The sequence below is a fragment of the Trichechus manatus genome, unplaced genomic scaffold (assembly GCF_000243295.1).
Source record: "Trichechus manatus latirostris isolate Lorelei unplaced genomic scaffold, TriManLat1.0 scaffold00015, whole genome shotgun sequence".
Classification (NCBI taxonomy): domain Eukaryota; kingdom Metazoa; phylum Chordata; class Mammalia; order Sirenia; family Trichechidae; genus Trichechus; species Trichechus manatus.
This window is the reverse complement of record NW_004443951.1, coordinates 1,254,423-1,279,391: the sequence shown is the minus strand read 5'-3', so window position 1 is coordinate 1,279,391 and position 24,969 is coordinate 1,254,423. Positions and strand designations below refer to the sequence as shown.

General features: G+C 41.5%; 1 protein-coding gene across 2 annotated transcripts in view; it reads left to right on the top strand.

Annotated features, from left to right (window-relative positions):
* The first annotated feature begins 6,917 nt into the window (after positions 1-6,917).
* TCEANC2 (transcription elongation factor A N-terminal and central domain containing 2) overlaps positions 6,918-24,969 on the top strand; it is a 47,012-nt gene continuing 28,960 nt past the window's right edge. Inside the window, exons 1-2 of one of the 2 annotated variants that reach the window (XM_023727052.1) lie at positions 6,918-7,304; positions 8,254-8,398. In XM_023727052.1, coding sequence (XP_023582820.1) covers positions 7,036-7,304; positions 8,254-8,398 — 414 coding nt within the window. In that variant the 5' untranslated portion in view covers positions 6,918-7,035. Of the gene's footprint in view, positions 7,305-7,551; positions 7,657-8,253; positions 8,399-24,969 lie in introns of those variants that run through there. The other variant, XM_004371705.2, reaches the window with a different exon arrangement.

Genomic DNA, 24,969 nt, shown 5'->3' with positions numbered 1-24,969 from the left:
ACAGAGAGAAAGAAAGAAAAGGGAAAAATAGAAAAGAAAGGGATTCAGCATTTTATAAAGAAGTTTCTTATACTTAAAAGACATTTCATCAATATGAATTTTCAAATTTGGTAAGAGTAGCAAATGTATTATTTTATAAAGCCTCATATCTTCTCCTTCCCACAAGTCAAATGTTTCAGGTATACATCTATTAATTACACACTCAGACTCTGGCCATATGATGACATTCATGAGATGATCCATAGCTAAGGTTTGTGTAGTGGAAAAAGCACTGGATTGGCACCCACCAGATCTGTTGCAAGTTTCTGCATGTGACCTGGGCTGAGTTGTTTAATCTCTCTATTGATTTATTTCCTTATGTCTAAAATGGAAATACCACCACCTACTTCATGGGGTTATTTGAATGAAATAATGCAATGTAGTGATTTATACACACACAATATTACTGTTAAGAACTGGATCACTTAGTTGAGAAGCAAGGGTATTCACATGGTAAGGGAAAAAAAAAACAAAAGCAACCTATCACCCTAAATTCTAAGAAAACCGAATTCAGAAAATATTCTACAGCAAGTGATTCTAAAGTTGAAAATGGTCTTTACCAGATATACTCTCTTCATTTAGGTCACTAGAGCCATTTCTTTCTTGTGATATAATACTACATTACTATAAGAATTTTATATTTTTTCCCAACCCAGTCATATATTTGTAATACACTTCTCAAAGGTGCTAGTAATCAACTGAACAGCATTATGTACATATAAATATGGGCAGTTAGGAGACTGAGTTATTACGAACAAGGTTATGATATCACAGAAGACTGGATGTGAGAGATAGCACAGTGACAGGGAAAGAGGTATCTCCTGTTACCCTGAATAAACAGTATAATAAATGGAGAAAATTCCATTATAGTTCTTTGAAAAAGTTAAATGTCAATTTTGTCCTGATTACAGGTTTCTTTTATTAGACACATCTCTTTCAGCAAAATGCAAAAATAATGGTTTAACAGATGACAAAGACTCTGGTTACTCCTTATACTGGCATCACCCACAAAGAATACACTGTCAAATACGAGTCAAAAGCCTGATTCAGTAAAAAACTTGGAGCTAAGTCAACTAACCTATGATTGAAAGGCTTAGGAAAATTATACTAGCCATGAAAAGGTAGTGATGAATTACGAGTGGGCCAATTACTACCGCATTTGTCTAAACCAAATGCTTGGTTAAACAAAGGTGTCCTATCCATAGTACAAAATAAACACCGTCTCAACCAAAAAGATGAAATTTAAAGCCCATGAAATTTCTAGCAGCAGCTACTAAAACTCTAATTTCATCATAATTACAATATGCTGGATGACTAAACAGTGTGTTTTTCATTTCCTGAGGAAATTACATAAAAATAAAAAAATCACAACACAACTCAAAGAAAACAATGTTATGTATCGCTGATGTAATTAGCATAGCATCTTACCAGATTCACATTCCAATTTGGTCTGATTTAAATCAATCCCATCATCCACAAACTGACAAATTGAAAACAGCCTGCAACCTCTCTGACATGCGTACAGCTCTTCTTCCTAGGGAATTCAAGAGCAGGGAGGATTACCAAAAAATAGTAAATTTTCCTTCAGGAAAAAAAAAAAGGTCAAGAAGAAAGCAAAGTTAGTGGGGTTTATCATAAACCTTCCACTAAAAATTTTATAATGGAAAGGAAAAAAATGATAGGAGACCTTTGCCATTTAAAGAGGTTTTAGTTCCTTATTTTAAAAAGTGATAACAACAAAGAAACCTAGTGGGTAAAAACATCAGGCTTTTTCCAAATTCTGTGATCATATTTTGTGGGGGATAAATTGAAAATAAAAATAACTGTGGCAATAATGAAAACTTTAACAGAGGTAGAAATGAGTAAGCAAGTACTCTAGGACCAATGACATACTTCTGCGACATCCATGTTTATAAAAACCACCAAGCTTATCAGGAAAAGTATCATGACTAGCTTCATATGGCAAATGGTGCCACAAATCCCAAAACCCATTGCCATGGAGTCGATTTTAACTCATAGTGACCCTTTAGGATAGGGTACCCATACCCACTGCCATCGAGTCGATTGCAACTCATAGCGACCCTATAGGGCAGAGCAGAACCGCCCCACAGGGTTTCCAAGGAGCACTTGGTGGATTCGAACTGCTGACCTTTTGGTTAGCAGCCATAGCTCTTAACTACTACACCACCAGGGTTTCCTTAGGGTAGAACTGCCTTATAGGGTTTTCTAGGCTGTAGATCTTGACGGAGGCAGACTGTCCCACAAAGCCCTGATAAAAGTGACGTATTCATCTATAAAAATGCTTATATGAAAGAATTTTTTCTAAGTTGGGTGACTTTCACTGAAAACACATAAACAAGAGCAACAGTGTGGTGTACTGTAAAGGCTATAGGAATCAGCCAGACCTGAAACAAAACCTTTTAGGTGAGTGGCTCTGCACAAGTTACTTTACCGGTCTATATCGCAGTTTTCTCTTCATAAAAGGAGACAACAGCTATAAATTATCTTTAAGCCCTTCAATAATTCTGGAAGATAGCTATTCCTAGCACAGTACCTTCTAGCTATTCCTAGATTCTCAGTAGTAACAGCTGTAGTAGTAGCATTAATCATAATAATAGATTTTTAAAATAGAAAACAGTTACATGTATCATTGTATATGTGTGGGAGCTTAAGATAGGATGGACATACAGTTCTTCATTAGTGGAAAATGTTAACTGCTTAATAAGACTACATATCTAAGAATAGTACCTTCGAGAGGTTTTTCTTGGGTGAAATACATATGTATAGTATTTAAAGCAAACTAACGTGTGCTGGGAGGAGCCCACTCAACATACTTTGTGATCCACTGTGTACAAACTGGCAGGCACCTAATAAGGAAGGAAATAGCATGTGCCCATAGCCATTAACAACCAATGAAATACAAAGGTATGTATTTCTTTCTAGTAGAAGGGCTAGTGGAATTTATGCAGCAGCAACAATCAGTTAAGAGGAGATGGTTGCAGTCTGATACTGAAAAAGTTTAATATACAACTTAGAAGGAAGGATAAATTTTTACCTCAGTTCTAATTTCATTTATTGTTAAATTGAAACTGAAAGAATTTTAACAATTAAATTTCATACCTGAGTTGCATTTTCAGGCTTTATAAAATTGTGGAAGAATTCTCATATCTTTTGAGCACCACATATTACTTTATATTGCACAGATGAAGTTAGCATGAGCTATATACCACATGCCATTTCATTTTCAGATAAGCTTTTCTTTTGTTAAATCAACCCAATAAGCCATCCGCTACCAATTTCAAAAGACAGCATGGCATGGTAAAGAGAGCCTAGCTAGGTTCAGGAGTCAGCCCTGGGTTTGACGATCAGTCTCAACACTTATTCTGTACAACCTGGGGCAAGATACTTAATCTGTCTGATCTTCAGTTTCCGTAGTTGTAAAATGAGGATAGCACTTTTATGTCAATCTTGAATATTATAAGGATGATACGTTTATAAATATTCACAATATCATTAATATTGTGCTGTACTATAGATATAATAGATATAACATTAATAATATATTTAATGAGCACCCACAATGTGCCAGGTACCATGCTAACACTTACCACAGAATACAATACCAGCACCAAGTAGGCCTCAACTGGTAGCTATTAAGAATTCTATCCTTATTCCAAGCAAGTGTTTCATGTTCTAGATTATACTATTACTCCAAGGGAATATTTCATGTTTTATATATCCCAGTGAATGACAAGTTATATAAAATGTGTCTCCTCTGATTTTTAATATTAGAGCACAAGGAAATGGTGTTCCTCAGCAAAATGAATCCAAACCAGTTGCCATCTGTGGTGCAATGAGCTCCTCCCATAGGGTTTTCAATGGCTGATATTTTGGAAGTAGATCATCAGGCTTTCTTCTGAGGTGACTCTGGGTGGACTCGAACTACCAACCTTTCTGTTAGCAGCCAAATTCATGCACCATCTGCACCACCCAGGAACTCCAGTGAACTGAATACCAGCTAAGTAATTAGATGGTCCTTCAGTGATACTATCCATAGGTTCTAGATGCACATTATCTTACCCTGAACTAAGTCAAGCTAACTATTTGCCATTATTCAGCACTACTGATACTATATTTGAACCAAACTGGTTTTACAACATATAACAGAAGAAACAGCTATCTGTAGTATATTGAATGACCAGCTGTGTGTTATGCACTGTGCAAGACACAGGAGACAAAGTTCTGAGAGGTTAAGTGATCAGCAGGGACGCATAGCTAGTAATAGTGGAGCTGGGAATAATAAAACCCAGGTTTGTATGGTTCCAGAGCCCACACTCTGTTAAAAAATGATCAGTCTGGCTCTATTTTGTCTCTTGTATTTGGACCCAGACAAATTATGCAATTGACTTATAAGTACAGTTAGAAGATAAAAATATAATAATTTTAAAAATATCTACTTACAAACAGGTAAAGTATTCTACTTTCTTGCAAAAAATAATTCTGGAAAACAGTCATTAAATGAGATTTATACCTGTCAGTTACAAATATCAAACCAAGAGACCATAGGTGAGCTTCTAAATTCATCTAATTTCTTATAACACACAGTGCTTTTTCCTAAATCACAAAGCAAAATAATTTGGAGGCTCAATAAAAATCAGTGAAATAAATCAGATATTTTTTATGCAACTTTATTAATAAAAGGTAGGATAGTTTAGCCAGATATAGGGTTGAATTCCTACTCCACAACTTTTTGGCTATGTGATCTTGGGCAAGTTATAACTTTTTAGAGCCCCAATTTCTTCAATTGTAAAACCCTACTTTGCAGGGTTGCTGTGAGAATTAGCGATAATGGGCGTACTGGCTAACAGACTGATGTTGTTTGTTATTAGCTGGCTAACAAATTGTTGTTGTATATTGTTAGCTGCTGTAGTCATCCCTGACTCATGGTGACTCCACGCACAATGGAAAGAAATGCTGCCTGGTCCTGTACCATCCCCATGATCGGTTGCAGATCAAACCCTTTGTGATCCTAGCTTTCACTGGTTGATTCCCAGAAGTAGATTGCCAGACCTTTCTTCCTAGTCCATCTTAAATCTGGAAGCTCTGCTGAAACCTCTTCAGCATCAGAGTAACACACAATCCACCAGTGACAGAGTGGTGACTGAGCGTAAGGTGCACTGGCTGGAAATCAAACCCAGGTCTCCTGCATGGAAGGTGAGAATTTTACCAATGAACCAGACAGTAGAGAGTCAATACATTTTTAAGCCCAGGGCACCCAGAGAGCCGGATGGTTTAGAGTTCCTGGTGACAACCACTTTACTGAATAAATAAAAAATGACTTATTGATATTATATCATTTGTTAAAAAGTAGTAGTGGATATTATAAAAGCACCAACAGGTAACAGAAGTGTATATTCTTTCAAATTGTTTAATTATTTTCCCAACATTCTAATTCATACCACAAATTTGCTTGGCAAATCTTAAAAAAGGAAACAAAATAAAAAGCCCCAACACTAAAACAATACAAAATATATTTCAGATCAATTCCAGACCAAATCAATATTAATGAGTTTCCTCAGACAAGCCTCTTAATGATGAGAGGTTTATAATATGAGAAGAAATAATGCATTTAGGGACAGTATTCATTGATTTAAGTCTGGAAGTCAGAATTTCTCACTTCTCTCCTTCTCACTTGCTATCATCAATCTCTGACTCTGAAAAATTTAGGATAATCCCCTCTCCCACACTTTTTCCTGAAAATTGATGACCCTTGTGTAATGTAAAATCCAGCAGTAAACAGACATATATGGCAAATGCTAACATTTAGAACGTTTTATTTCAAGAATCTGAAAGTGCTTGCCAATGAGGAACATCCCAATTTCAATGGAACTGACCTTGTGGCCACTCTTAAGTTTAAGAGAGCAAAGAGGGCTAGCCACAATGGTTAAGCAAATAGCATACAGGAGATGAAGGAAAAACAAGAGAAAAAGACCAACAGCCTCAGCAAAGGCTTATAAAGAAAGGAAGAGAGAGGATACCCAAATTATATATGGTGAAGGGTGGGGGAGTCACCAAGCAATTCAGAATGTTGAGTAAACAAGTCCTTAAGAAACTGGAAAAACTTGAGAAGCGGGATGGAATGAAAAGAAAGGTGGCAGGGGGTAGGGAGTCAGAATAGGGTCACTCCGCCAGGACATGTCTTATTTCTTAACCCGCTCCACGAATTCCCTCAGTCTTCTGCACTGCGTGGTAAATTCCTTGAAGGCAGAAACCTAACTGCTGCTTCTGTAAGACACCCCAGTCCCTAGTGGCAGCGCTTTGCACCCAGTAACTCAACCTAGGTGGAAAGCCCTTCCCGTGTGCTCTCACAATTCCCTGGGCGGACTCCTGAACACATTTCAGACTATAGTGGAATTGTTCAATTGTCTTACTCCCTGAACAGACTGCGCGCTCCCGGCCCAGAGATGCGTTCAGGGAACACCGGTCATGACCTAACCTTCTGTGGTCTTGTTTATCTACCCGTCCCCCGCCCCCAATTTGACAGGAAGACAAGTTCCTTGAAGGGGAGGACCTCATATGATGATCCTTATCCCCCCTGGAGTGCTCGTCTGCCCTGCTGAGGAAAGGGACTGTATTTTTCTCCTTTGTATCACCCATCCCCAACAGCCTATCACAGGGTTGGTGCAGCACACACTTCCGGTAATGACAGCTGGAGCGGGTTGCGGGCAAGATTAGAGAGGAAAACAGGCGCTACACAGGTGGAAGACAGCGGTTGCAGGGCCGATTCAGCAGCTAACTTCCCAGAGCAGACAGAGCTGTGAGGCAGCGAGAAAACAGGTGGCCAGGAAGGGTTGTTGCCCGGTTCGATCGGGCCCTACCTTGGGGTAAGTGTGCAAGGGGTAGGTCAGCTGACAGGCCCGGTGGCAAGACGCCGTATCCCCCAAGACAGAGTCAAACGCTTCAGCCGAAGCGGTCCCCGAGCCTCCGGCCAGGGCCATGGTCAGAAGCAGCAGCGGCGGGAGCCCCAGTTGGGCCCTGACCCAGAGGATCCCACTCAGCGCCGCCATTTTGTTCCCCTCTGTCACAACAGCTCAGCTTGTTGCTGTTTTCTTTTCAGGGCTACCTCCTCCTTCCGGAGCCGGCCCCCTTCTCCGCCCCGCGGGCTGCCGCTTCCGCCTCTGCCGTCTCCTCAGTTCCGCCCAGAGCAGTGCGAAACTGCCGCCTCCGACCCCGCCTCTGGGACTACGAACTCCTCCTAGACTGGCGTAAGGAGAAGGATCCAACCATCGCGAATATGAGCGGGAAGCGGTGCCCCCTGACTCCTTCCCTCCGCGGGACGAGCTGGGGCATGTAGTTCTCCGCGGCCGGGAGGCCTAGGGGGCCGTTGGGAAAGTTGGCCTCAGAGAACTACAGCCGCGCTGGACACGCCCCCAGCCCGCTCCTTCGCAGTGCATTCTGGGGAGTGTAGTTAGCCGCGGCTCTCAGGCGCTCTCGCGGCCGGTGTTGCCTTTTCTCGCACTGGGAGGAAATGTCTGTTTCCGCGCCGGCGATCCGGATTTGGGGGCTCAGAGGGTGTGCTCTGTAGGTTCCCAGCTGCTGCCAGGGCTGCTTTTCCTGGTGGGTCTCACGTCATACCGTTCTTAGATATCTCTTCCTGGGCTCTTGAGTGTTGAGCGCGGTGGTGGATGGGTTTCCAATTGCTAGCGGATCCAGAGCACGACAGACGTATTAGGGTCCTCTGACCACCGAGCAATTGTTCCTGCAGATGGCTGTTTATTGTAAGGAGCCAGCCGAGGCTTCGGGGTGGTTGTTGGTTACTAGGAGAACCCTTTGGATTGTGGTGGTGGTGGGGTTTAGAGGGCTTCATTGAGCCCAGTGGAACCCTAATCCTGCTGCAACCTAACCCAATTTGGAATAGGCTTTAAAAGTCACCAGGTTCAACACCAGGCCTAATATTGGAATCCCCTTCACAATGTGCATTTCTGGAAGCTAGGGAGCCTCCTTCCTCAGAAAGTAGGCCGATTATTGTATACAATTTGAGTTCTTTGGAAGATCTTTTTCAAGAAGGAATCTTGCCTCCTGTAAATTCTACCCAAGAGTTCTCATAATTTAGGAATGCTTCTTGAGTGTATAGAACCCAATTGTCCATGTCGTGGGAACACATATCTCAGCAGTCTTAGTGAAGTTTTAGGATTTGTCCTTTTTCTTGAACAGAACACACTGCAAGCACGTGGAGGTAGTTGGAATCCCCCTAGCAATGGATAAATTCGTCATTCGAACGCCTCGAGTCCAGAACAGCCCTCAGAAGAAAGATCCTGGAGCAAAAATGTACAAGCAGGCAACGATTGAATCACTGAAGGTGAGAGAGGAGCTGGGCTAGAGAAATGTGCACAGAACTGTGATAGCAAGGTGGTGCTGAGGGGTTCTAAGAAGACCTGTGAATTGTTTCTTGCCATACCCCCTCCTCAGAGTGTACTGAACTACTCCTTTTATATTTTCTCCATACCCTGTACACAATTCTATTATTTATTAACCTCTACACCTCTGCTACACTCTTCTAATTATTCTGGTTTTATGGTATGTTTTGCTAGCTGGTGGAGCCCTGGTGGCACAGTGGTTAAAAGCTCACCTGCTAACTAACAGGTTGACAGTTCAGATCCACCAGCTGCTCCTTCGAAATCCTATGGGGCAGTTCTGCTCTGTCCTTTAGGATTACTATGAGTAGGAATTGACAGCAGTGGGTTTGCTAGCTAGTAGGGGAAGCTCTTCCCTCATTACTCTTCTTTTGCAAAATTTTCTTGTCTGTTAGAAATATTAAAGTAGCCTGCGTAGTGCAAATGGGTAACACAGTCAGCTGCTAACCAAAAGGTCGGAGGTTTGAATCTACCCAGAGGCACCTCGGAAGAAAGACCTGGTAATCTACTTCTGAAAAATCAGCCATTGAAAACCCTACAGAGCACAGTTCTACTCTGACACACATGGGATCACCATGAGTCGAAATTAACTGGATGACAACTTTTTTTTTTAAGTACCAAATATGGTTCTATGCACCTTGTACAAACTCAATAAAGGCTAAGTAAGGACACTATGCTCTTACAGCTTATTGGCCAGAACTGTATCACATGGCCTCCACAGCTACTAAGACTAGGAAAGAGGCTTTTTTTTTTTTTTAATTGTACTTTAGATGAAGGTTTACAGAACAAATAGTTTCTCATTAAACAGTTAGTACACATATTGTTTTATGACATTGGTTAACAACCCATGACATGTCAACACTCTCCCTTCTTGACCTTGGGTTCCCTATTACCAGCTTTCCTGTCCTCTCCTGCCTTCTAGTCCTTGTTCCTGGGCTGTTGTGCCCCATTAGTCTCATTTTTTTTTATGGGCTGTCTAATCTTTGGCTGAAGGGTAAACCTTGGGAGTGACTTCATTACTGAGCTAAAAAGGTGTCCAGGGGCTGTACTCTTGGGGTTTCTCCAGTCTCTGTCAGGCCAGAAAGTCTGGTCCTTTTTTGTGAGTTAGAATTTTGTTCTACATTTTTCTCCTGCTCTGTCCAGGACTGTCTATTATGATCCCTGTCAGAGCAGTCAGTGATGGTAGCCAGGCACCATCTAGTTGTATTGGACTCAGTCTGGTGGAGGCCGTGGTGGTTGTGGTCCATTAGTCCTTTGGACTAATCTTTGCCTTGTATCTTGTTTTCTTCATTCTTCCTTGCTCCCGAAGGGGTAAGACCAGTGGAGTATCTTAGATGGCTGCTCACAGGCTTTTAAAACCTCAGACGAAATAGGCTATTTTAATGGACTGTTTGCTACCTGGAACTCAATCTGATTTCTGTTATCAAGAAAGAGGCAAGGAATAGATACAGGTTAGACAACCAACAAATCAATGAACATAGTATCCAATAAATGGTAAACTAATTATTATTTGACTTAAAAAAAAAAAGCCTGTGATTAGGCCCATTTTCTTCTTGAACCTCTCCTCTTAAATTTCTGACTTTTTCTTGTAGTTTCCTTTATTGATTCCTTTTTCTCCACTAGTCCTCTCATGTCTGTACTCCCCAAAGCTCGATCACATTTCATGTATTTGGCCTTGGCCAGGGTGGCCTTATCCATCTCAAGGCTTTCTGTGCTGACGACTACCAAACTTGCACCTCCAGCCAGGATCTCTGACGGTGAGAGGGAATCTGAGGCTAGAGAAAATGTTTAAAAGGACTGTGATAGCAAGGGGGTGTCCTGAGTACTTGGTTTATTTACTCAGCTGGACTTCTCTTCTGGGTGTCCCACAAGCATGTGAGACCTAGATTAGAAAGCAGCAAGGGAGAGTATAAACAGAAGCCATGGGTTCTAGACCCTGCTGTGCAAGTGGGTGATCTTCAGCAAATCGTTCCCTTCCCCGGGACCTCAGTTTCCTCATCTATAAAATAGGAGGTTGAACTGTATCAGTGTTTCTTCAAGGGGGCGCTATTGTCATTTGGGGCAAGATAATTCTTAAGTATTTAGAGCTGTCCTGTGAGTTGTAGTGGAGCCCTGGTGGCATAGTGTTTATGAGCTTGGCTGCTAACGAAAAGGTTGGCAGTTCAGATCCACCAGCTGCTCCTTGGAAACCCTCTGGGGCAGTTCTACTCTGTCCTGTAGGGTTGCTGTGAGTCTGAATTGACTCGATTGACGTATTTGGGTTTTTTTTTGGTTTTGTGAGTTGTAGGATGATCAGCATCCCTGGCCCTCAGCACCTCCCATCGTGATAACCAAAAATGCCCTTATGTATTTTCAAGTAACCCTTCGTTGAGACCTGTTGAACCCTAGCTGATCTTTAACGTTTCCTAGCCTTGCGGTTCTGTGGCTTCATGAAACATGTTCAAGGTTTTCAATAGTCTCTGCTTTGTCAAAGTATGCTTCGGTGGTTATATATGGCTGTAATTCTCAATGAGGGACAGTGGTTGGCAGGATCGTGCTGTCGGGCTCTCTGGAGGAAAAAGGGGAGGATGGTAATTGAACTACACATACACTCACACACAAATTTCCAGATTCTAGTATACCACCACCTGCCCCTGCTCTCCTCTGTATCCCACTTGTACCCTATTTGAGAATCAGTGTGTGAAACTAGCTTATATGATGTGAAAATTATGGAATCATAATAAACAGGCACATAGAATAACATTCCCCTTAAATTTATCAGCTTTTCTTCCAAACCTGTTCCTTATTCTTTTGCGTTTACTTTTACATCCATATAGGGTCACTATGAGTTGGAATTGACTTGATGGCAATGTGTTTGGTTGTTTTTTTTATTTTGGTTTATACCAAGTAACTGGAAACCTAGGAATCATCCTTAATTCTTTTCTGTCTTATATTCAAATGCTGTCTCCTTAAATATATCTTGAATCTGCTCCTTCATGACTGTACTCAACTCTTCCCACTTTAGATTCAGAACCTAGTTATTTCTCACCTAGAATAGTGCCATGGTCTTTTTGTCTCCCTGCCCTTGGCATCCCCCATCGTTCTCACATCAGAGAAACAGAGAAACAGGTCTAACAAAATGAAAGTCTACTCAGTGACTTTCTGCAAAATTCTTCAGTGGCTTCTCATTACCTCTGGGATGAAGAACACATTTGTTTTCATGGTCCCCAAGGCCTTCTGCAACCTGGTACCTGCCTGCCTCATCTCCTACTACTCTTCTTATTTACACTCCATCCAGTGTCAGCTACTTACAGTTCCCCAAAGCCTTCGTGCTCTTTTATACCACTGTACCTTTGTATGTGCTGTCCTGTTGGCCTGGAATCCCTTACCTTTTTTGGAGGCAACGTAGTATAGTAATTAAGAGCACAGACTCTGGAGCTAAACTGCCTGTGTTAAAATCCCAGCTCTTCCAGTTAATACCTGTGTGACTTTGGGCAAGTTATTTAACCTGTCTTTGTCTTTCTTATCTACAAAATGGGTTTTAATAATAATACCTATTTTATAAGGTAGTTATGTTGTTTGATCAGTCAGTATATGTAAAACTTGGAACAGAGCCTGGCACATAGTAAGTACTATACAAGTGTTTGTTATTATTGTTGTTATCATCTACTTGATGAAATCCTGTTCATTCACCATGACCTAATTCAAGAGTTCCTCAACTATGAGGTCTTTCCTGACTACCCTTTTTTCCCCCAGATAGAGGCCAAGGTAATCACTCCCTTCTCTGAACCTTCTCTGTACCTTAAAAATAACCTCTATCATTGCACTTCTTTGTGCTATATTACAAATGTTTCTTTATACGCTTGTGCTCTGCTATACTATGAGCTTCTTGAAAGACTATGTCTTATTGGTTTTGCATCCCCAGGCACAGGGCTTGGCATATAGAAGCCTGTAATAAATTTTTCTGAATGACTAAATGAATTAAAATTTTAAAAGCCTTGGCATGACATATGCGACCCCTCTTGTTCTGCCCTGGTGAGCCTTACCATCTTGTCCCTTGTTGCTCCCTGTACGCATGAATGTATTCCAGCCACACCCCATTTTTTGCTGTTTTCTGAATAAGCTATTCTGTTTCATGTCTGTAGGGCTTTGAGGGCTTTGATTTGATGCTGGTCCCTTTTCCTGGGAAGCATGTATTTTTTTACAGGATGAATTCCTATACTTATTTGTTAACCTACTCAGGTACCACTTTCTCTGTGAATTCTAGAATTTAAGTTCTACAAGGACAGGTACCTTGAGTATTCTACTTACCTTCGTATCCTTGTATCTGTCATGGTGCCAGACCCATATTAAGTGGTTGTGTTAGTTTGGTTCTTTAGAGGAGCAAAACCAGTGAGATGTGTATATATATAAATATATACAGAGAGATTTACTTCAAGGAAATGGCTCATGCAGTTATGGGGGCTAACAAGTCCCAAATCTGTAGGTTAGGTGGCAGGCTGGAGACCTCGGCTGGCTCACGACATTGTTGGGGCTGACAAATCCAAAATCTTCATGTCATGCGAGGAGAAGAGTGCAGGGTCGAGGAGACAGAGAGAGAGAGAAAGTGATCTCTAGAGTGCTCTGTCAGAATATCCATTTATATTCTGGAGGCAGACCACAACTCCAAGGAAACTCCCCTTTCAGTTAATTGCTTGATCACATCAGATCACATCATGTAAGGTCATTACATTACAGAACAGCAACCAGTCCAGTATCTGACCAAACCACTGAGAATCGTAGCCTAGCCAAGTTGACACAAAAAATTAACCATCACAGTGGTCGATAAGTATTTGTTAAATAAATAAATGTCAGAATGCTTTTTGGGTCTTATGAGGGCAGTTAATCCTTCCTTCTTCAGTACTCTCTTAGCATTTGATTCAAATATCTGTCATAGCACTTACCTTACTGTATTGTCATTGTCTGATTACTTACAGTTTTCCCCAGTCCACTATGAACTCCTGAGGACTGAGACCACAGTATCTTCTGATTCTGCTCCAAATCCTAATGTAGTGCCTGCTACATTGTAGGTGGAAGTTATTAAATAAACTAATCATCCTTATTTTGAGATGCCATTGTAGGATTTTGGTAGTAAACTATTCTACGTATATTACTGTGAAAAAACTTTAAGTCCAGCACTGTATTAGGGACCATGAGAGTTTTAACATCCAAATATGAGTCCTCATGGGACTTGCTGTCATGGAGAGGCAATCATATCATAACAAATTAATAAATAATGATATAAAATCATATATGATCTGTCTTAGTCAAGTAGTGCTGCTCTAACAGAAATACCACAAGTGAAGGACTTTAACAAACAGAAGTTGATTCTCTCACAGCCTAGTAGGCTACAAGTCCGAATTCAGGGCACCAGCTCCAGGGGAAGGCTTTCTGTCTCTGTCAGATCTGGAGGAAGATCTTTGTCGTCAATCTTCGCCTGGTCTAGGAGCTTGTTAGCATAGGGACCCTGGATCCAAAGGACACGCTCTGCTCCTGGCACTACTTTCTTGGTGGTGTGAGCTCCCCCTGTCTCTGCTGGCTTCTCTCTTTTATATCTCAAAAGAGATTGACTTAAAACACAACCTAATTTTGTAGATTGAGTCCTGCCTCATTAACATAACTGCCTGTAATCCTGCATCATTAACATTATAGAGGTAGGATTTACAACATACAGGAAAATCACATCAGATGACAAAATGGTGGACAATCACACAATACTGGGAATCATAGACTAGCTAAGTTGACACATATTTTGGGGGACACAATTCAATCCATAACATTCCACCCTTTGGCCCCCCAAAATTCATGTCCTTGCTACATGTAAAACACATTCACACCATCATATTGTAGCAGAAGTCTTGAATCAACTCCAGGTCTAAAATCCAAAAATTCCTTTTCATCTGTGAAATATAGAATACAAGTTATTTGCTTCCAAAGTACACTGGTGGAATAGCTACAAACTAGACATTTCCATTACAAGGAGGAGAAACTGGAGGGAAAGAAGGAATAACAGGCACCAAGCAAGTCAGCAGAACACATTACGTTAGCTCTCAAGGCTTGAAAATAAGCTTCTGTTCTCTGAGACCATTTGGATAGTGGTCCTGTCCTCCAGACTCCGAGTGTTGGCCACAGTCTGGATTCCCGGTAGAGGCCCCTTCCAGGCTTGCTGAATGGCAACTCTGCTCCCTCACATTTGGGCAACCCCATTCTCTTAGTCCATCTGCATGAAGACCCTACTCCCTTGACCCCGGCAGACCCCGTTCTTCTGCCTCTTGGGCGTTACAGCCCTACTGCCTCAGATTTGGGCGGCGGATCTGGCCCCATCCAGCTGGCACTGGTGAACGGCGGCCCCACACTCCAGAACTGAGTTAGTGAAGACCTGAATCTTTGAAGCCTAGGAGGCTGTGGCTTCATCCTTTGAGACCCCAGGGATCATGGCCCTATCCTTTGAGACTGAGGACGCTGTGCTTCCTATGTTCCTTATCTCTTCAGCTTCTGCTTCCTGGTTCCTTGGCCTTTCAACCTCTCTGCCCCTCAGGCCTTGCTGCTCACTCACGTCTGCCCTACTGGGGCAAGTGTTCCAAAACTCTGTAGCTACACCGATAAATGCTTGGAGGCACCCCATGCATTAAAAGTTAAGAGGGGAAGGAGCTCAGTATCTTCCGCAGTGGCCAGAGAAGGCTGCATGGAGACAGGCACCTTAAAGGAATGGGAAGATTTGGCTGGGTAGAGGGAAGTAGTGGCATATAATGATTTGATAAGCCACCACTGTTGTTGCTGTTTTTTCCTTTATGCATGTACACTTCATGTTTACTTTTACATGTACACAATGACAAGTTAAAAAAACAAATTGAGTTAAACGTGACTTCTATTTAGTTAGCTAGTTCTACTTTCTGCCTGATGACTTATTCCCACACACCAGCATCACATTTTAAATCTTAGAGTGCCAAGAATCTGTTAAACTGAATGTATTCAAACCTCAGTTTCCTCATGAGTAATATTAGGAGTAACAGTCTCTAATAATACTTAACCTACAGGGTTGTCATGAGTGCAAATAAATAAACGCATGTTGAAAGGGCTGAGCATTGTGGTCGGCGTGTAGTGAAAACTGAATAAATAATTTTCTCTTTTCATATACAAAGAAGGAGAGACTTGTGTAGTAAAACTAGAGCTGAGAATGATGATGATAGTATTGTTAATGATTACTGCTACTTTATTTATTGAGCCCATTTCTATGGGTCAGCCATTGTGCTAAGTGCTTTACCTATATTAACTCTTTAAATCCTAGTAACAGCTCTGTGAAATGAATACTTTTCTCTTTTACCTTTTATAGATGAAGACTCTAAGGTACAGAGAGAATAAGTAGCCCAAAGTCATGTAGGTATAAATGGCAGAGGTGGGATTTGAACTAGACAATGTGGCTCCACGGTCTGCCCTCTATAGGGTAAGAAAAAAAGTAGAGGCTTCTGAATGCCAAGCAGAAGAGATATAAAATCTTAGAATATTAGAATCATTGTATTTCTGTTATCAGTATATTACAAGTAATTTTGCTGTAGCCCTATCCCACTCATTGAAAGTGATGCTCACTAGAGCTTATGTAGTATACATTTTAATGGTAAAGGTTAACTTGCTTAATGTCTTTTTACTCTCTTAAGAGGAAGTAATTACTTCTGTTGTTGCAGTAGAAAGTGTTTTTTTATTAAAAGATACTTGTTATGTTGTTGTTAGGTGCTGTCCAGTCAGTTCCAACTCATAGGGACCCCACGTACAACAGAACGACACACTGCCTGGTCCTGTTGCATCCTCAGAATTGTTGCTGTGTTTGAGCCCATTGTTGCAGCCACTGTGTCAGTCCATCTCATTGAGGATCTTCCTCTTTCTCACTGACCCTAGTTTACAAGCATGACGTCCTTCTCCAGGACTGATCCCTCCTGATAACACGTCCAGAGTATGTGAGACATAGTCTCACCATTCTTTCTTCTAAGGAGCATTCTGGCTGTACTTTTTCCAAGACAGGTTTGTTTGTTCTTCTGGCAGTCCATGGTATAGTCAATATTCTTCACCAACACCATAATTCAAAGGCATCAGTTCTTCTTTGGTCTTCCTTATTCATTGTCCAGCTTTCACATGTATATGAGGTGATTGAGAATACCATGGCTTGGGTCAGACACACCTTAGTTCTCAGGGTAACATGTTTGCTTTTTAATACTTTAAAGAAGCGTTTTGCAACAGATTTGCCCAATGTAATACATTTTTTGATTTCTTGACTGCTACTTCATGGCCATTGATTGTGGATCCAAGTAAAATGAAATCCTTGACAACTTCAGTCTCTTCTTCATTTATCATGATGTTGTTTATTGGTCCAGTTGTGAGGATTTTTGTTTCTTTATGTTGAGGTGTAATCCATACTGAAGACTGTAGTCTTTGATCTTCATTAGTAAGTGCTTCAAGTCCTCTTCACTTTCAAAAGATTTCTAAATATGCTAATTCTTTTAGATTTAGCACATTAGAATACTCTATAAACCTTTCCTTCCTTTGTAGGATTAGCTAGGCAATATGTTGTGCCCTGTCTTCAACAGTGAAATGGTGCCCACATTATTACTTATGAGTGAATCATTTTCCCTGATTGGTTTCATCAAACCTAGTATTTCAGCCATCTACAACTGTAAGACCAGATGGTACACTAGAGAGCACATCTTTCCTGAGATAACTATTCCACTATTTTTTGTAGCTTTGCCACTGATATTTTGTGTCCATTTCCCTTGTTTCTCTACGTAATTCAGCTAAGAACTTGAAGTGCCTGTTTTGGGGCCCATAGTTGAATAGATGAAACATTTCTTTGACGTGTATGAAATTTTTCTGCTCTGGAGTTGAGTGCTACTTTTTCTGTTTTGGCCCTAAAATTTCAGCTCTGAAAACTGTACTGTACTTGCGTCCTTGTGGGTAGAAATAGCTTTGTTCAGTTACACCTACTGTGCACTGGGGTAGATAGATAAGAAATTGTTCGTGCCCTCAAGTTGCTCATAGTCTAGTGGGGAAGACAGCCCTATAGATAAGTATCTGCAGAAAGCATAGAGGCAGTAACAGAAATCTGTACAGGCTACAGAGGGACCCAGAAGGGAGTGGGGTCAAATGTGAGGTGTGGAGAGAGGCAAGAAAGGAAGAGAGTTTAGAAAATAAATAGGTGCTTGTTGTGTGAATGAGGCAAAGAGCGAGCATCCCAAGCAGAGGGTGTGAAATATCATGGTTTATTTAGGAAGCTGCAAATAGTTTGACATATCTGGAGCAAAAAATGAGGCTAAAAAAGATTTCAGGAGCCAAGTCATGGAAGACCTTTTATGCCACTGTTACTGGGGTCTTCTGCCCAACCTGGGCAGCCCCTATGAGGTTCTTGCCTTCTACTAACCAAGAATGACCAGGAGAGGCTCAAATTTTCTGAATGAACAAAGCTTTATTGAGAAAAGTAGCTCGCGAGCAGAGACAAAGGGGGACAGAACAACGCTAGCGTTTGTCTCCCCGAATAAAGGATTGGCTGGGCTTATAAAGGTTTTTAGGCAGGAAAAGGCATCATCTTTATTTGTGAAAGAGGTGGGGTTATGAAGATTAGGTGTACGTGCAAGAGGTAATTCAAGATGGAACCTGTAACAAAGGCTCCTGGGACTGGATGGCAGGACTTATTATGGGGTGCCGTGCCTGCGGAGTTCCCCCTTGGTGCCGGCTCGATTCCTATTGCGGGTCTGTCGGTCACCTTGCGGATGTCTGCGCATGCTCCAGGGACCAGATCGGCAGGTTCTTCTGAAAACATCTTATCAAGGAAGTACATTGAGAGCTGGGTGGGTTCCAAGATAATGAGTTTTGTGTCATTAGTTAAGCACCGTGTGTTTAGTTCAGGGTCCTTTGCCTAGGGGGCTCAGTCTCTTTTTCCCTTCCCTGTCTCACCACGTTAAAAGAGTTTGGACTTCTGTACTTGTATATGCTGGAATGATCTGATGTGGAACACTCAACCCCATTTCAGCCATGTAGGAATGCAGGAATAAAATGTCTCAGATACAGAGCTGAGCTTGAAAGCAAAAAAAAAGAGAGAGGAAATCCCCAGGTGCCAGGAAGAGAGAGGAAAGCCAAAGCCAGAGCTGTAAATGGGAGCTGAAGCTGAATAGTTCCTATTGTTGTTATGTGCTGTTGAGTCGGTTCCAACTCATGGCGACTCTATAGGACAGAGTAGAACTGCCCCCATAGGATTTCTAAGGAGTGGCTGGTGGATTTGAACTGCCGACCTTTTATTAGCAGCCCAGCTCTTAACCATTGCGCTGCTAGGGCTCTGAATAGTCTCTAGGAATATGGAAACTAGATATGATGCTTAGGGGCTGGGGCTTTAAGGCCAGTATGCGGACAAGGCGATAAGGCCTCAGGCCAGTGTGACATGGGAGACAGGAACTGATCCTCCACGTCAGTCTGGGAGTGAACACAAGGCTACCATGTTTGTGAAGAATGAACTAAAAAATTCTGTCCACTGGTCCAAGGAAGCAACATAAAGATTGTAATCTTCTTGTTGTCTTGGATGGGAAAAGAGTAGACTATAATAAATTAGAATCACACACTTACTGCTATTCATGGATATATACATAGTTCAAATTTACACTATCTGCAAAGCTGAAAAAAATTAACATAAAAAGTCATCCATAGATAGTGGACAAGAATTATCTTAGGTGAAGGGAAGGACAGCACACACTACAGGGGAAGTCAGCATAACTGGATGAAACCAAAGCTAAGACGTTTCCTAAATACAACCAAACACTTCCAGGGGCAGAGTAGCTGGGGCGGAGGTCTGGGGACCATGCTTTCAGGGGACATCTAGGTCAACTGGCATAACAAAGTTTATTATGGAAATGTTCTACATCTTATTTTGGTGAGTGGCATCTGGGGTCTTAAAAGCTAGCGAGTGGCCATCTAAGATGCATGACTTGGTCCCAACCCACCTGGAGTAAAGGAGAATGAAGAACACCAAAGTCACAAGGAAAGCATTAGCCCAAGAGACAGAAAGGGCCACATAAACCAGAGACTGCATCAGCCTGAGACCAGAAGAGCTAGCTGGTGCCTGGCTACCACCAATGACTGCCCTGACAGGGAGCACTGCAGAGATTCTCTGTTGGAGCAGGAAAAAAGTGGGGTGCAGAACTCAAATTCTAGTAAGAAGACCAGACTTAATGGTCTGACTGAGACTGGAGGAACCCCAGAAAGCATGGCCCCCGGACTCTATCAACCCAGCACTAAAACCATTCCTGAGGCCAACTTTTCAGTCAAAGATTAGACTGGACTATGGGACATAAAATGATACTCATGAAGAGTGTGCTTCTTAGCTCAAGTAGATACATGAGACTAAATGGGCAGCTCCTGTCCGGAGGTGTGATGAGAAGGCAGAGAGGGTCAGGAGCTGGTTGAATGGACGCAGGAAATCAGGGGTGGAAAGGAGGAATGTGCTGTAACAGTATAGGGGGAGCAATTAGGGTCACATAACAATGTATGTATAAATTTTTGTATGAGAGACTAACTTGAATTATAAACTTTCACTTAAAGTACAACAAAATTAAGAGGAAAAAAAGGATATTGGTAATAAATCTTAAAATGGAAAAAACTCGTCCAGAATCAGGGAATTCCAAAAGCCTTGGCAAAAGCAAATGTGAAATTTCCCTGTTAAGACACTTTCACAACCTAAGGTACTCAAGACTCCCATGGAAAACTGTTCTCATTAAAGATGAACTCATGGTCAAACATTACAATTGCTACAAGAAATTAAGTTACCAGGAGGGAGAATGAGCAAGTAATAGGAATTTTTCTCCGAAGAAATGGGGACAATCTGAAAAAGACCTTACATTTAATATATTTAAAATATAGAGATAAAGGAATGGAAACTCCGTAAGATAAGAATGAGATAGAATGAAAAAAGAACAGGCAGGTTTTTGGGGGGTAGGGGAACAGAACTTATCCAATGAAAATATATGTTGAAGCAGAAACACATTGAACAAGCCATAGGTACAGAGAGAAATAGTGAGTTGGAAGCTAGGTCTGAGGAAATCACTCAGAATGCATCACAAAGAAATAAAAGAGGTAGAAATATGAAGGAAAAGTTAAGAGACATGAAGGATGAAGAAGCCATGTACATTTCTAATAGGGGTTTTTGTAGTAGAATCTTATGAAAACGATTCAGGCATCAATTTCATTGAGTGTACGTCTTAAAATTCTAAGGGTGGACTCTAAAATGATAGTAATAGAATGTATTAACTTCCAAATCATCAAAGAAAAACAAGATTAAAGAGTCTGTTAAATACAAAGTAAGAAAAGAAAAAAATAAAGAGGAAGTATGTCCATTTATGTCAGTAATCGTAATAAGTGCAAATGGATGAAACGTGTATTAAAAGATATTCTCAGATTGGATGGGACGAATGGAGCAAAATAAAGCAGCTATAGGCTATTTAAAGCATTGAGGTGCAGTGAATTACTTAATATGGCCCTTCAAGCCATGGTCTTTGTGACTTCCACAAAATAATTGGGTGGGACTATGCAAGTAAGATGTTTGTGGCCCACCAAGAGGATTGGACAACCTGCTAATAATGCAGATAAGGCATGGAACCCTTGTGGGGGTTGGACCATGCACATAAGGTGTATGGAACCCTAATGAAGGGATTGGTCAGTTTTGCCATCCTGCTAGGCTTAAAAGGAGCCAGTCCCAGAAGGGAAAAAAAGAGGACCTTACTACCATCAAGAAAGAAGAGCTGGGAATGGAGCACATCTTTTGGACCCAGGATCCTTGTGCTGAGAACCTCCTCGATCCAGGAGACAGAGCTGTAACACCAGAGACGGCAGGAGGCGGTGGCAGACATGGCAGAGTCCAGCGGTAGAGAAATGGCAGCAGCAGAACTAGGAGATCGACACCAGATAGCTGCAGTAGTTTTCCCAGTCCACCGAGTGAGGCAGCTACAGTGAGCATGCCAACCCATGGAGTGAGAGAGCTGAACGTCTTTGGGCAGAAGGCTTGCTGGCTGATTGGGGTCCTTCCAGGCACTTACTGGCAGAGCTAACAGAGCTTTGTAACACTTGCCTGAGCAGGGCAAATGCCAGGCCAAGGGCTGAGGGCAGAGAGAGGCCTGTCCTCAGGGGGCCGAGAGAAGCTCTGCATGGCCGAGAGGATCTGAGACAGCTTTTCGCCCTGAAGAAGGGAGACTTTGCTCCATGCTTCCTGATCCTGAGTTGTAGCCTATTGATTCTGATCCCAAGTTGTAAGCTGTTACTTCCCTGATAAACCTTGTAACTGTGAGTGTGATCCGGGAGTTCTGTGTGGCCATTGCAACAAATTATCAAACCCAGCAAGAAGTAGAGAGTGCCTTGGCAGGGGCAGTGGGTGTCAGAATTGGTAAAAAATTTGGAGGGTGGAGGTATGTTTAACCTCCACCTCATAGGAATCAGTTTTGGGCTGATGCTGATGGTGATTCTCCCCCACCCCCGTCCCCTCCCTGGCTTTTGAGGAGTTAGACAAGGCGGTCTGAAGCCACTGCCGCCGCCAAATCAGTTTTACAAGCATAGAAACCAAAACCAAACTTGTTGGTGTTGAGTCGATTCTGACTTCTGGTGACCCTATAGGACAGAGTAGAACTGCCCCATAGGGTTTCCAAGACTGTAATCTTTATGGAAGCAAGTTGCTACATCTTTTCTCCTGCAGAGCAGCTGATGGGTTTGAACCCTGGCCTTTTGGTTAGCAGTTGAACGCTTAAACACTGTCCCACAAGGGCTCCATTTAAAGTGCAGTGATCCAGAAAGGTTGAAAGTAAAAGGATGAAAGACAGTATACAAAAAAGCTGACATAGGCATTAGTTTATTGAATCAATGTTACAAACATTAGGTAGATATCTATCAGGGCAATAGATTTTAAAATTCTAAGGCATTTTTATATAGAAATAATGGAATACTATAAACAGAATTCTCACCTTCCATGCGGGAGATGCAGGTTTGATTCCTAGTCAGTGCACCTCAAACACAGCCACCACTTATCTGTCAGTAGAGGCTTGTATGTTGCTGTGATGCTGAACAGGTTTTAATGGAACTTCCAGACTAACACTAGGAAGAAAGGCCTGGCAATCTAGTTCTGAAAATCAGCCAGTAAAGACCCTATGAATCACAACGATCCAATCCTGTTGTGCATAGGGTCGCCATGAGTCAGGGTCAACTTGGTGGAAGCTAACAACAACTCTTAAAATGGATGAACTGAGTTCATATGTATTAGTATGGATAAATCTAGAAAATACACTGAGTGAAAAAAGCAAGTTGCAGAGTATATATATACCTTCCTGTTGAAAATATCCCTTTTCTTGTTGTTTATACTTATTTAGTAAGTTTAATACTTATTTAATAAGCTTACTGTCGTTATTATTAGTTGTTTATTTTTTGTACCATTTAACATTTATGATATTATTTTATATTGTAAAAGGTCATAAAAAAGGACTTTGTCTCAATTTTGTCTGAGGCTCCTGAAGGCTGAGAACAAAACAATAGGTATCAAATGATATTCGCAAATGAGGTTCTAGACCATCTATGCAGAACCTGTGACGGCAGTACATAAAGACCAGTTCTGGAGTCTTTAACCCATCAGCCACCATAGGCTATAAAGAAGAGTGAATTTAAAGGAAGAGAGAAAATTCCTTTGGATAAAGTGAGAGTGCTGTGGCATTCTGCTTGAAGAACTTGTTAGTCCCTGGAGCTGGCAGACCCAGAGACCAGAACTGTGCCTGGGAAAGTCTAAACACAGAGTGGCTGACTGATGCCAGAGAGAGAGAACAGGTAGCTGCATTGGAAAGGCTGTTACCCTCAGAATTTTTCAGGGCAAAGATGTGAGCAATAGTGGGAGAAAATGCTGGCTGGCCTGGAGTTGAATTAAAGGGACTGGGCCCATAAAGATCCTTGGAAGGGGCAGTGAGACCCCAACAGAGTCTGTATGCAGTGGGTTGCCAAAAACTGGGGACTTAGGGTGGACTTGTAGGTGGCTGGCTGAAGAGGCATTGCCCCACATTGTAGGAACTGCAGGTGAGAACTAAGCTGGAGCTCCACAATGGGAGATTGCCAAGGAAACACAAAAGTACCCCATAAGAGAAAAAGAAAGTCTACTTTAAATATCTGTGAAGTCCAGGGAATATGAAAGCCTGTTTAGCATAGTATCGCAACAGAAAATGAGGCTTTTGCTGTCCCCTACCTCTCTTCCTCTTCCTAGCATTGACTCTGGAAACGTCAGAAACCAAAGCAGACAAGCAAGTGGGAGAGTAGGAGAAACAAAGATGGGAAAATAGAACAGTCAGACATGCCCATTGCCTTCCACCACAGGTTTCTGAACTGGAAGCAGACCCCAGCCAAGGGAGGAAGATGAGACTTTTTGGGGATGACTTTTTATCAAATTATCACATGTGTATAGAAAAGTATACAAATCATAAGTGTACCTCTTGTTAAATTTTCACAAATTGAATACATCTATCACCAGCATCCAGATCAAGAAACAGGACATTACCAGAAGCCCCCTTCTGCCCCCTTCCTGTCCCTAACCACCCACCATCCCAGGGCAATAACTATCTGAGACAAGATTTTTTTGTAGTTATACTTTATTTTTTGTCTCCCAGTTTACTTTTTTTTTTTATTCTTTATTGAAATAATTTCAAAACTATAGAAAAGTTGTAACGTAAGTCCAAAGAACTAAGAGTCTACACGAACCATGACCTCATCTACCCTGACACCAGAAGAACTAGATGGTGCCCAGTTACCGATACCTACTGTTATGATCAGGAACGCAATAGATGGATGCTGATAAAATGGGAGCAAAATGTGCAACAGAACTCAAATCCTTAAAAAGTCCAGACTTAACTGGACCAGTTGAGACTGAAGGACTCCCAGAGACTCTGTCTCTGAGATGGTCTTTAAACCTCGAACCAAAACTATTCCATAAGGTTATCTTTTAGCTAAATAACAGATTGGCTCATAAAATAAACTATCATCCTTGAGTACTTGTTCCTTTAAAAAAATCATCTATTTGAGACCAAATGGTCAACACTTACTCAACTCAAAAGCAAAGACTTCTTAGAAGGCAAGGGGACAGGGAAACTAGAAATTACTGGAAACAGAACAACCAGAATGAAAATAATGAGAAAGCTGACATGTTGTGAAAAATGTAACCAATGTCACTGAACAAATTGTGTAGAAATTGTTAAATGGAAACCTAATTTGTGTAAACTTTCACCAAAAACACAGTAAAATATTTTTAATATTAAAAGAAGAAAAGTTATAACATAGTACAAAGAACTTTCCCATCTCCTTCACTCTGATTCCTTAATTGTTAATATTTTACACTTAATTGAATGATGGATAACAACTGTAAGATATGTAGTTTCTTCTAGAAAGAGAAGAAGGGGAATGAGTTTGGTGAAGGATATAAAGAGACTTAAACTTTGTTTTATTATTATTTTGT